General features: G+C 44.7%; 2 protein-coding genes across 2 annotated transcripts; both read right to left on the bottom strand.

The window, feature by feature from the left end:
- Nucleotides 1-1,034: 1,034 nt before the first annotated feature.
- On the bottom strand, nt 1,035-1,661 carry LOC139466972 (uncharacterized; the record flags this gene model as incomplete). Its single annotated transcript, XM_071248686.1, has 1 exon — nt 1,035-1,661. A coding segment is annotated over one exon (627 nt), but the record flags the coding sequence as incomplete, so codon positions are not given.
- Nucleotides 1,662-6,815: 5,154 nt separating this feature from the next.
- On the bottom strand, nt 6,816-7,946 carry LOC139466971 (low-density lipoprotein receptor-related protein 1B-like). The gene has a single exon (XM_071248685.1). It carries the CDS (start codon nt 7,944-7,946, stop codon nt 6,816-6,818), a length of 1,131 nt encoding a protein of 376 aa, XP_071104786.1.
- Between the last annotated feature and the right edge of the window lie 6,170 nt (nt 7,947-14,116).

Below are 14,116 nucleotides of genomic sequence, written 5' to 3'. Positions count from 1 at the left end.
CATTTCTTTACCCCCCCCTGGCAAAGATTTAGGTAGCGGAGTCTTCGAAGCTAGAAACTGACAAGCGCGCAGAGGGCATTGGCGTTTGCAATCCTAATGAAATTTTGTAGGTGTAAGAAAAGTTGTTTCAAATAGGACACCAGGTTGACGCCGATGATCAGAAATTCTTACGGCCGGTGTTTAGTTATAGTTTATGTATTTGAAAAATATTCTGACAAAATATGCATTTTTAATTCAATTTAAATTCAGATTAAGAGGTTTTCACTTTTTCACAAAGGACTTTCGTGTTATATTGTAAAAACATTCCGCTGGATATTTATTTTAAAAGGAACATGAAGAATGATTTCTTTTAGCTCTTGCTCGCGATGTTGAGCTGTGACTGACACATTCATTTACTCCTCCATCGTGAAGAGACGGGTAATGTGACGGGGAGTGACGTGTGCAAATACTAATATGAATATTCATTCTTGCTACCAGATAGTGACAGAAACACGAAGGCGCCTGACATCTAACGACAGGGAGCTAATCCAGCATTGATGTAGGAGAAAGTATTGACAATGTCAATACACCGACATATTCGGGAGGGTTGGGAATAATACGTGTCAGTAGGGCATGTCAGGCGGTGTTCAGAGCTTGGGATGAGGATGAGGATGAGGGTGAGGACGAGGTTGAGGACGAGGACGAGGGTGAGGACAAGGGTGAGGACGAGGGTGAGGGCGATGTGAGGATGAGGGTGAGGATGAAGATGAGGATGAGGGTGAGGGCGAGGACGAGGGTGAGGATGAGGGTGAGGGTGAGGGTGAGGGTGAGGGTGAGGATGAGGATGAGGATGAGGACGAGGGTGAGGATGAGGGTGAGGATGAGGGTGAGGATGAGGATGAGGATGAGGATGAGGACGAGGGTGAGGATGAGGACGAGGGTGAGGGTGAGGATGAGGATGAGGGTGAGGGTGAAGATGAGGGTGAGGATGAGGATGAGGGTGAGGGTGAGGATGAGGATGAGGGTGAGGGTGAGGATGAGGATGAGGGTGAGGATGAGGATGAGGATGAGGACGAGGGTGAGGATGAGGATGAGGGTGAGGGTGAGGATGAGGATGAGGGTGAGGGTGAGGGTGAGGATGAGGGTGAGGGTGAGGATGAGGGTGAGGGTGAGGATGAGGATGAGGATGAGGGTGAGGATGAGGATGAGGGTGAGGATGAGGGTGAGGATGAGGACGAGGACGAGGACGAGGGTGAGGATGAGGACGAGGGTGAGGATGAGGACGAGGACGAGGACGAGGGTGAGGACGAGGGTGAGGATGAGGATGAGGATGAGGGTGAGGGTGAGAGTGAGGATGAGGATGAGGACGAGGGTGAGGATGAGGATGAGGACGAGGGTGAGGATGAGGACGAGGGTGAGGATGAGGACGAGGACGAGGGTGAGGATGAGGATGAGGATGAGGGTGAGGACGAGGACGAGGACGAGGACGAGGGTGAGGATGAGGACGAGAGTGAGGATGAGGGTGAGGGTGAGGACGAGGACGAGGGTGAGGATGAGGACGAGGGTGAGGATGAGGGTGAGGGTGAGGATGAGGACGAGGACGAGGACGAGGACGAGGACGAGGGTAGGGATGAGGACGAGGGTGAGGGTGAGGATGAGGGTGAGGACGAGGACGAGGGTGAGGATGAGGGTGAGGATGAGGACGAGGGTGAGGGTGAGGATGAGGACGAGGACGAGGACGAGGTTGAGGATGAGGACGAGGACGAGGACGAGGGTGAGGACGAGGGTGAGGACGAGGATGAGGATGAGGATGAGGGTGAGGGTGAGAGTGAGGATGAGGGTGAGGATGAGGATGAGGGTGAGGACGAGGGTGAGGATGAGAATAAGGATGAGGGTGAGGGTGAGGATGAGGGTGAGGACGAGGATGAGGGTGAGGATGAGGGTGAGGATGAGGGTGAGGGTGAGGATGAGGGTGAGGGTGAGGGTGAGGATCAGGGTGAGGATGAGGACGAGGATGAGGATGAGGGTGAGGATGAGGGTGAGGGTGAGGATGAAGATAAGGACGAAGATGAGGGCGAGGGTGTGGATGAGGGTGAGGGTGAGGACGAGATGCACTTCGCGAGGTAAAACCCTTTTATTTCAATATTGATCTTGATTATCGATCAGATCGTCTTGACATGTCGCCGCCATTTCGTTTGAAGCAAAAGCAAGTGATATTAGAGTTGGAATCTGATTGGTCAATAAAAGGGACATAGAAGGGACATAACTTGTAATAGCCAGTGTTGGCGCTACGATCGATCCTGGAAATTCCAGCCTGGTTCAGCAATGGTGGAAATTGGACTTGTATACTCAGTTAACGCCCTTGCCACGAGAAGATGTAGGCTGGTGACGTCATGTGTATATCCGAGAATAAGTAACGTTTTTGGGGGCATGTCAAGTGTGTAAGATGTACTCGTGTGTAATCATGTATTCATGGAACTCACAGATTCCACCATGCCCTCAGGGGAAATAGAAACCTTTGCATTTTCTTCAGAGTCGCTATTTTTATTGAAACTGTTTCGACGGGAAAAACAATCCTACAGATGGTAACGTGATACTTGTCAAGTGAACCACATTAAAGAATGAAAAAAAACCCCAGCCAACAAAAAAACACAAAAATGTACTTTGTAGGTAAAGGATCACATATTCTGCGTCTATGGTTCAATAAGAATACAGGCGAAGGTACATTAAAAATTAAATACATGACTTCATTGGCGGTAACATGTACAAATATGGCCTCCTTTCAGTGACAACGAGGAAATACGAAATAAAATCACATGTGGTACGCAGAGTCAACATTTTAAAAAACAACAACATAATTGTGAATGTGGCAATTCCTTCATATATTTTTTCAGTAATTCAACTTCAAATCGTACCCTTTGATGACAAAGGGACGTGTTCTATAGGTTTTCATCTGTTTCCGGCATACGCCGTGACATTCATGACGTGACCAACTCGTGTCATTCCGGGAGAAGATGTGCTCCTCTCGCGAAGGTCTCCATATTGGACACGAGAACTGCTTCAAACAAGAACGATAACTCTTATTCTACCCCTTATAACAGTAAAATGGAGGCGTTACGTCAGCGCGCGCTTTTCCTGTTGTTAAATTATTAAACCTCTCTGACAAATAAATGGTAAGCAGTTACATTCATTCTCAGTTGTCATGACTGAATTTGTCCTTTCATTGATAAACTTAACAAATAGTATACATGTTTTATATGTGCTAATAACAATAACTGTATAAAAGAATGCTCTATTGACCACGTCTAAAGATCATGTCTTTGAAAGGTGAGGTGAAATTGGGTTTAACGTCGCGTCCAAAAATATTGCACTTTTATAGCGACGTGCATGTACGTGTGTATGTTTGTGTGGCTGCTTGTACTAGTCCGGACTGATGCCGATTTATAGTGCTAGCTCACTGAGATACCATGCCGCAGTTTAACATGAATACCCCACTCAGACACAGTATACTGACTCCGAGCCGACCAGTCCTTGTTTTAGCCCCTTAATGCCTAGCGCCAGACAGGGTTACAAGAAGTACCATATTCTAACGTCTTTTGGTATGACGAGGCCGGGGATCGAACCTCGGACCTCCCCTCTCGGGCGGACGCTCTACCACTAGACCACGGATGCGGTCTCACGTCTCTGAAAGGCATTCAGAAGTGATACACATAAGGCAGAGCATGTATGGATGTCAACTTCTTTATTATGAGGAACACGACCTTTGGGAGTACAGTAAACTACGTTTATAACGAACACGCTTATAACGAACTGACGGATATAACGAACTGACGGATAAAAGGAACTGTTTTTGGACCAGTCCATTTGATACATATATGCAGTAAATGTGCTTATAACGAACTACGGTTATAACGAACTCAATTTAGTGGTCCCTTTGAGTTCGTTATAATCGTAGTTTACTGTATATACAAACAACATAGTATGACCTTTTTTTGTATTCCACCCCGAGGGATTTCCAAGTAGTCTTTGCTTGTCGTTAATGCCGGGTTTGGGGACTTGGTTGATTGCGTTCTATTGTCCTCGACCGCGTGGATCATTGCTTGCAGTATCAATAACTTGTTTGTCTGGTCAAATCTCGTTATGTACTCAAGTAAAGACATGAATACACAATAAAAGCTGGATATAAAATACAACCGCTTTGAATCTTTTGGTATTAAATTAAAAAAAATGTGTAGGAATCGCATAGTCCCGTACATGTTTGATAAGCCAGAATATATGTACGTCAAAAATCCCAAATCTTTATTACATCAGTTTAACATCAACAGTTTCCGTAAGTATTTAATGCTAATACAGTAAACTACGGTTATGACGAACTCAAAGGGACCACCAATTTTAATTCGTTATTACCGTTGTTCGTTGAAAGAATGTACACAACATATACACAGCAAATGGCCGGGGCAAGAAAAAACAGTTCGTTATACCCGCCAGTTCGTTATAACCGTTGTTCGTTAAAAGAATATACACAAAATCTACACAGCAAATGGCCGGGACAAGAAAAACAGTTCGTTATAAGCGTGTTCGTTATAGTATTTATACTACATCGTTCTTAAGTTAGTCTTGTTTTGTCTTTATAAATTTCGAAATACCTCGTTTGAATATCTTTGCGTGTGTGAGTACTGGTATACGTTGTTCAGTTCGTATGAATTTGTGGTACATCAAGCTGTGTCTGGTTGTGGTTGGTTGGTTGTTTTGTTGTTTAACGCCGCACTTAGCAATATTCCAGCTATACGACGGCGGTCTATAAATAATCGAGTCTTGACCAGACAATCCAGTGATTAATATCATGAGCATCGATCCACGCAATTGGGATCGATGACATGCATCAACCAAGTCAGCGAGCCTGACCACCCGATCCCGTTAGTCGCCTTTTACGACAAGCATAGTCGCCTTTTACGGCAAGCATAGTCGCCTTTTACGGCAAACATGGTATCTGGCTGTGAATGTTTATTGAGGACTCGATGTTTTTCAAACAGCTTGTATTTTTTGTCCAGTAATTTCTTGAATTACTTGATAGGCATTACTGTTAAGTTGACGGATAACATAGCAGATACAAGGCTGCTTGACAACGGTATAAGGATCTATACCAAAACGTCGCCATTACAGTAATTAAAGAAGTTGTTATTCATAAATTGTGTCAGTCATTTCTTTTCATGTAATAATGGTATGTGACATGGATTTGCTATAGCCCAGAGGAGTGTGTGTGTGTGTGTGTGTGTTGGGGGGGGGGGTGGGGTGGGGGGGGGGGGGGGTGATGTGTGTGTGTGGTATGTGTGGGTGTGGTTTGTGTGTGTGTGGTGTGTGCGTGATGCGTGTGTGTGGTGTGTGTTTGTGTGGTGTGCGTGCGGTGTGTGTGTGTCTGTGTGGTGTGTGTGGTGTGTGTGTGGTGTGTGTGTGTGTGGTTGGTGTGTGTGTCTGTGTGGTGTGTGTGTGTGTGTGTGTGTGTGTGTGTGTGTGTGTGTGTGAGACGTGTACCCCTTTGGTGAAACCCACAAGTACGGGTAGCACGGGTAGCACGGGCGTGCGCGCGTGCATGTGTGTGTATGTGCTTGAACTAGTCCGGACTGATGCCGATTTATAGTGCTAGCTCACTGACATACCATCCCACAGTTTAACATGAATACCCCGCTCAGACACAGTATACTGACTCCGAGCCGACCTGTCCTTGTTTTAGCCCCTTAATGCCAAGCGCCAGGCAGGGTAACAAAAAGTACCATACTTTAACGTCTTTTGGTATGACGAGGCCGGGGATCGAACCCCGACCTTCCACTTTCCGGGCGGACGCTCTACCACTAGACCACGGCAAGAAGATTCTACGAAAATCCGCCACCGGGAGTCCTACCAAGGATCTGTGACTGAGGCATAAACACATTTCTGTCAGAGCTGCACGCGCTGTTTTAGAATTGAAGGCTCAGCCTAATTCAACAGTATATGCCTGTCAATTCTGATGTCTTCATTTGAAAATGGAAAAGTTCACCATCAGCAGTTGTATGGCTGGTGTCAGCAGTGCGGTCAGAAGCCCCTCACCAGCACTGACATATAGCCCCTTTATATCGCCGTGTGCACAGCCCGACGCTGACAGATCTTATATTTGTCTTTTCAAAATAGAACCAAATGCCACGAGGCCAACCGACCTGCTTACGTCTTCGTTGATTTTTTTTAAAGCGAGTTTTATACATGCATTCAGTTTATCTTCATCCTTGACCTTTCTGCTAACTTATTTGCTTTGGATTCTTATACAGCCAAGACGTATACGGGCTTTAATGCCAGCCCCGAAGCCGCATTGTTTTCGCCACCCTTGTTCCTGCTGTGGGCGTTATGCCTCGCCAGAGCATCACCAACGCTGTTGGTATTGATGTAGAGCTCCGATCAGGCCATTATCTGAATATTTCATTCAAATAAAATTGCTGTCAAGGGGGAACGTGGAAATCAGTTAAAACAACATTTTAAGACTCCCCTCTTCGGGCGCGTTTTTGTACCGAAGTGTCAGACTACAAAAAATACTTCTTAGCCTGTGAAAACTGTTGATGGGTTGATGGTCGAATAGCGTGACGTCGAGGAAGTGTCGGAATGAAGTGTCGTCGGCTCGGACAGGCGTGTCGATGGTGGTAACGTGTAGATGAAGAAGATGAAGATGGGGAGAACGTTCCTCACTTTCTTGGCGTGGTCTGTCATACATCACACTTGGCAGATTTAAACATTAATGCACCCAGAATGACATTGTTGCAGTCAGTCCCCATCCAACAACACATCTATGCCAGTGGTGAGGTGAATAAATTTCACTCGTACTCTCTGCATGAGTCAAGAGCCTCCATGAAGTCGTTTGTAACAAACAGCACGTCGGATATATCACACAGGATGTCGGACATATCACACAGCATGTCGGGCATATCACACAGGGTGTCGGATATATCACACAGGATGTCGGACATATCACACAGCATGTCGGGTATATCACACAGGGTGTCGGATATATCACACAGCATGTCGGGTATAACACACAGGGTGTCGGGTATATCACACAGGGTGTCGGATATATCACACAGCATGTCGGGTATATCACACAGGGTGTCGGATATATCACACAGCATGTCGGGTATATCACACAGGGTGTCGGGTATATCACACAGCATGTCGGGTATATCACACAGGATGTCGGATATATCACACAGGATGTCGGACATATCACAAAGCATGTCGGATATATCACACAGGATGTCGGACATATCACACAACATGTCGGATATATCACACAGGATGTCGGGTATATCACTCAGGGCGTCGGACATACCACAAAGCATGTCGGACGTATCGCACATGAAGTCGGACATATCACACAGGATGTCGGACATATCACACAGCATGTCGGGCATATCACACAGAGTGTCGGGTTTATCACACAGGAAGTCGGACATATAACACAGCATGCCGGATATATCAAACAGCATGTCGGGTATGTCACACAGGATGTCGGATATATCACACAGGATGTCGGACATATCACACAGCATGTCGGGTATATCACACAGGGTGTCGGATATATCACACAGCATGTCGGGTATAACACACAGGGTGTCGGGTATATCACACAGCATGTCGGGTATATCACACAGGATGTCGGACATATCACACAGGATGTCGGATATATCACACAGGATGTCGGACATATCACAAAGCATGTCGGACATATCACACAGGATGTCGGATATATCACACAGGATGTCGGACATATCACACAACATGTCGGATATATCACACAGGATGTCGGGTATATCACTCAGGGCGTCGGACATACCACAAAGCATGTCGGACGTATCGCACATGAAGTCGGACATATCACACAGGATGCCGGACACATCACACAGGATGTCGGATATATCACACAGCATGTCGGATATATCACACAGCATGTCGGACATATCACAACACGTCGGATATTTCACAACACGTCGGACATATCACACACGGCTTGGAAGTAAAGCAGTTCTAAAAACGCCTATTATCGATTCAAGTCGCGGCAGCAAATTTAAAATGCATTTAACCTTAAAAAGTATTTCGTAACGAGATTCTGTAGATTGCTTCTACACAATAGTCATAATGTACACAAAAACACCAGTGACTGATTGTGTGTCAACCGCTTGATACAATCCTGTATCACATCGCGACACATTTAGTGTGGCTTAATTACCTGTCAGATGGGGAATGTTTTAGAATGTACACGATGCTTCCATCACTCCAACACGCTACATCATCGTTTTAAAATCAGTGAAATGTTTCACATCCTTAGAAATCGTCAAATTAACTCCTCTTTAAAAACGTTTTCAACACGTAATATTGTCCAGCAGGCTTTAAATGAAACAAAAATAATGAATACATGCTTTGTAACTCATTCTATTAAAAAATGATCAGTTAAAACCAGCTCCTAGTTCGCAAAGTGTCTTGACAGAGTCGACAGTAGCTGAAGAACGGGAAAAAAATCAGCTCAGTAAATTGACGGAAAACCATTGCAAAGTTCCGAAGACGTAATTACATCCTCTCAGAGGAGAGAGGAACGTCTTCAACTCAGAATCACCAACTTGAGAAACCTGCATGACAAATTTGACAAGGGTGAATACCGTTAAGTTGAATTCTAGTCAATAGGAGAGAACATGGCGGCACGTGAAGACAAAATGAGCGTAAAGAGAGATAACATGAAGCTGTGCCGCGAACTGAAGCAACAACTTGAGAGATATGAAAAGGACTATCGACTGTATCTGAAGGTTCTGTCGCTATTTCTCGAGGAAACGGGAGGCTGCAGAGTTAACTTGGTTCTACTGCCTGCGGCGTAAAAAGTTTTTGGTTTGAAATAATATTATTATAGAAGGGAATGAAGTTTGAGGCAGTGTGGTTGAAATTTTGAAACTATTTTTTAAAACGGAATCAACTTGATTTTAAATTAGACAAAGATTTGCAAGCTACTGTTTTCAAAAACTCGTTTCCAGACACAAGGTAGATCTTCTGCCAGCAATGACGGCGTTGGCATCAGGGTGTCTGAAAGGTGTTGCCACTCAAATGTTAACTAAAACTTATGTTGGTCTGCTGTTTGTCATCCTCTATCTAAATATTTTTCTCTCACAAGCATTTTATACATGGAAGGTAATACAATGCCGCACTGCAAATACCCTGCAAAATAACGCTGTACAAAAAACACATATACATATTTCAGGGTTATAGTGAATAAGCAATTTCTCGCCGCTTTGAACAGTATTCCAGTAATATTACGGTGTTTCGGCTAAATGTGGGAGGAAAGCCCGAAGTAATGCAGGTCTCAGACGTTGCCACTTCGGTGAAACCCAAAGCACGGGTATGGTGCTGTCAAACCGGTACCCGCGATCACAGCTTTCTGGTGTGTCCAAGGGAAATAGTCCAAGGGAAATAACTCTGCACAGCGAATTGCGGCGCCTTAGAGGACGGGCTACCCGTGCCCCCCACAGGTACATAAACTGGCGGGCAAAAGAAAGTATACGCCCATGTTTGAGGTTGGCTTAAATTGGAACAAACAAGAAATGGTTATTCTATAGTGATGTACTTGTATTTGAAACGGGTATCACAGTTGTGTGTAGAAGTGTTTTTGGCCTATTGTGACATTTAGATAACATTTGTAATTGTTTGGTCAAATCTAATTTTCATGTGTATACTTTCTTGTGCCCTACAGTATAGTTATTTTTAATGAGTGAATGTTGTTTTCCGCTTGTCATGCCTTAAGTTATCTGGTTGTCGAGTGTTGCCGGGAGAGGCGACCAACGGGATCGGGTGGTCAGGCTCGCTGACTTGGTTGATGCATGTCATCGTATCCCAATTGTGTGGATCGATACTCATGATATCAATCACTGGACTGTCTGGTCAAGACTCGATTATTGACAGACCGCCGTCGTATAGCTGGAATATTGCTAAGTGCGGCGTTAAACAACCAACCAACCAGGATTCAAACACAACTACAGATGGACTGCTTGGCGCCAGGCTGGGGGAAAAAAAACGTAGAACGACAGCCAACTAAAACGTGGGCGTGGTTTTTTAGCCTAGTGAGTAGAGCGTCAGTGATATTTGTAGATCATCGCACAGCGTCAAAACCCTTAAAAACGATTAAGAAAATAAACAACTTTATGGATAACAACTTCTAGTTTCTTGTACATTAAATATGCAAGTCTGGAGCAGACAATTCCGTGATAGCCATTATTAGTATCGATCTACGCAATTGGGATACGATATATGGCTATATGCAATAAACCAGAAATTGTTATCCATAATGTTGTACATTTAGTTATTTCCTCACCAATGCCAATCAAACAGTTGTTCTATCATATTGCCGAATCTCGTCCAGACTCGATTATTTACAGACCACCGTGATATACTGGAATATTGCTGAGTGCGGAGTTAAACAACAAACATCATCATCGTCATCATCGTCATCATCATCATCATCATCATCATCATGACATTGCCGATTATTCTCAGCTGAAGACTTAACCTGGAGCATAGTGAGTGAGTGAGTGAAAAATAATTTTTTACATCGCATCGGCAATATTTCAGCCATATAGCGATGGGTCTAGAGCACAGGTTTACCGCTAAAATAGAATTCAATTATATGACAGCGTGCTAATTTAGAGGAAAGCCCGAAGTGATACAGGTTTTAGAAGTTTGCCACTATGCTGAAACCAAGATTTCGGGTTCCCTCAGAGTATAAGCCTACACTCCACACTTACAAGACTGTTGCCTTCACCTGCTGCTGGAGACGCCATGGATATCAGAGCAGGTCGCTCAGTCTTGTATAAGGTAGATGGACAGACATGAATGATTAACCACATGAAACCCAGTATCAGACAGCAGACAAGCCAAAGTTTGTATGACCATCAGGGCCCAGTGCCGCGGGGTCAAGAACGGGGTTTATTTCTCAATCCCACCGCAACGTTGCTAATTGCAGGTTGCCAGAACCGCCGAGTTCCGTTATTTGCGATGTAACCTTTCTCCACCACTGTTTTCCCGACTGCGGTGAGCGCTGTGAGACGCTCGGGTCGCTATCTCAACATGGGCGGACGTCATCTTGTTTACTAAAGCCGGGAACTATAGGACGCGACATCCTTCAATCTTGTAATTAGATTTTCTGCAAATTGCGTGAGGTCAGTCGACATTGGTGGTCAGTAGACTGGTCAACAGGCCCAAATCAAGGGATTTGCCTCGGCAAACCAGATCCGGAAACCGCAACAGATTTGTCGGAATGAGGTCATGTGGCCAGACCAACAGTGCACGGGGGTCAATTATGGCAATTGATAGAAAATCATTGATTTTACGACTGGACTGTCAGAGATTCAATAAAAATCAATTATGCAAGAAGTTTCAAACTTAGAAATAAGTTCAAATCTGTCTCCCTTCCCTCGATACTGGTTTGTTTGTTATTAAAACAAATTATTATCACGAGCGGGTGGTGAAAGGTTTGGTGACCCGTGAAGATCCGGGGTAGAATAGGTCTTCAGCAACCCATGCTTGCCGGAAAAGGCGATTAACGGGATCGGGTGGTCAAATTCACTGACTTGGTTGATATATTTTTACGTATCCTAAATGCATAGATGGGTGCTTATCATGTTCAATCACTGGATTGTTTGGATCAGACTCGATTATTTACGGACCGCCGTCTTATAGCTGGATTATTGCTGAGTGCGGCGTTAAACAACAAACAAACAACTTGACTTACGGTAGAGTGTTCTTATTTATCAGCACTTCTCCAACACCTCAACACGTGACGCGATTCACAGTGCAGAATTGCGTCCCTTGGGCACGCCAGAAACCTATGATTGTGGGTTCGAATCCAGGTTCGCCCCGATTATGTTTCTAGGTTTGTCAGCACCATACCTGTGCTCGTGGGTTTCATCGAAGTGGTAAACGTCTAAGACCTGCATCACTTTGGGCTTTCCACCCACATTAAGTTGACACGCCGTGATATAACTGCAATACTGTTAAAAGCGGCGTTAAACCCAACTCACTCACTCACTCAATACATGACAGTATCAACCATAGAAACCATTAAGTGATGCGAACTTCATGCACATAACAAAGTTCACCAACAGCATCAACATCTACAGTTTCGTATCTCAGATAACCATGATATACCATCCTCATCCCAAGGGCGTTATCCGTTATGGAGACATCATGAGAATCTCTGGATTACAGTTCCGGAGTCGAGTGATTTCTCTGACTTAAAAATGCTATACTTGGGATGTATTTCCTCTATAGGTCTGCAAATTGACCTTTAATTGTGTCAGCTTTACGAAGCCAGGACAAATAGCCTGTGAGCTCCTGGATCAGAATCTGAAACAACAGACATAGCAGGACGCCGTCATAATGGTGTTATTTACATAAATGTATAGGATACCTCAGCCATGCTCTTGTCGGTTTCCATTGAATCCTGGAGGCACAGCTGTTACATTTACATACGTATATATGCTTATCGGACTGTTCCGACAAGAACGGATACAGGATATTTATAAGTTGTCAATGACAACACGTATAATGTATACATATACATATTAGTGATAAATATCATGAACATCGATCCACGCTAATGGGATACGATGACATGCATGGACCAAGTCAGCGAGCCTGACCACCCGATCCCGTTAGTCGCCTGTTACGACAAGCATAGTCGCCTTTTACGGCAAGCATGGGTTGCTGAAGACCTATTCTTCCCCGGATCTTCACGGGTCAGCAGGAAACTGTGCTTGGTTGTGAGAGTATAACTGTCACTGCAGATGTTAAATGGAAGATGTGACCCCAGGGATACGTTGGGGACTGAGGTATAATACTATTTTAATATATTTCAGTTGTCATATCATTCTTGTCAGTGTGGTATAATGGTTTTTTTAAAAAAACACTTTAGAAGCAACGACCATCTAAATTACAAAGCATCTGTCGCGGCCATGACAGGTTGTGTTTAACGTGAGATGAGGTGAAATGGGGTTTAACGCGAGGTGAGGTAAAATGGGGTTCAACGTCGCGTTCAAGATTATTGCACTCTAGAGCAATGTGCTTGTGTTTGTGTGCGCGCGTGCGTGCGTGCGTGCGTGCGTGCGTGCGTGCGTGTGTGATTGTGCGTGCGTACGTGTGTATGGCTGCTTATTCTAGTCCGGACTAATACCGATTTTATAGTGCTAGCCCACTGAGATACCATGCCGCAGTTTAACATGTACCCCACACCCCTTATTTTCTCCCCTTAATGCCGAGTGCCAGGCAGGGAAACAACAAGCAAAATATTTTAACGCTTTTAAGTATGACGCGGCCGGTGATCGATCCACCAACCTCCGCTCTCGCTATGAGACCGCGGAGGTTGTCCCGATCCAACTGGAATCAAATCCACAATAAGAACTTCCGTTCATTAAATTGAGACAAGTTTAAGTGAACGTGATACCATGGCAATGATTTAGTTGCTGCTATGTGAATAACACAAAGTGCCTCAAACCGCGAACGTATACCAGAAAAAAACATGATTTTTTATATTTTTTGTGAAAAAAGGCCAAATTTAAATGAACGTGTCACATCAAAGAGAAACTAACGGTGCGCGACTTTTAATCACAGATTTCAGAAACACATCAAGAGAATGAAACACCCGCCATAGATCACGCAGCTTCTACAGTCGAAGCCTTATGAGTAGAAATGTATGGATTATCATTATATTCCATTCAGAGACTAATTGCAGCGTTGTTTGGGATGGGGATTCAGCAGGGGCGCACTTCGATCACCACTTCCGGTCTATCACAAAGGATCACATAACTGCCCTCAATGACCCCAAGACGAAGGACGGACTCGGGACTTTCTATACGACACGTACCCAGACGGTAAACAGTTGAGCATCATATAATATCACAAAATCCCCATCACGGGATTTATTGCCATTCCGGAGGATGTGAAGATCGTCCCACAACCTCTTAGAGACTGTTGTCCTGACCACTTACTGTGATATGGACGTCTGTGGCCACTCAGACGGAAATGGCAGGTTTTCAGGTTCATCGGTCAGCCGGTTCCCAGTATCGATATATCGATATCGTACAGT

Source organism: Haliotis cracherodii, unplaced genomic scaffold, assembly GCF_022045235.1.
Source record: "Haliotis cracherodii isolate W230 unplaced genomic scaffold, xgHalCrac1.p SCAF_19, whole genome shotgun sequence".
In the NCBI taxonomy this organism is placed as follows: Eukaryota; Metazoa; Mollusca; class Gastropoda; order Lepetellida; family Haliotidae; genus Haliotis; species Haliotis cracherodii.
The sequence above is the reverse complement of the archived record's forward strand: the minus strand, read 5'-3'. Positions and strand labels throughout refer to the sequence as shown.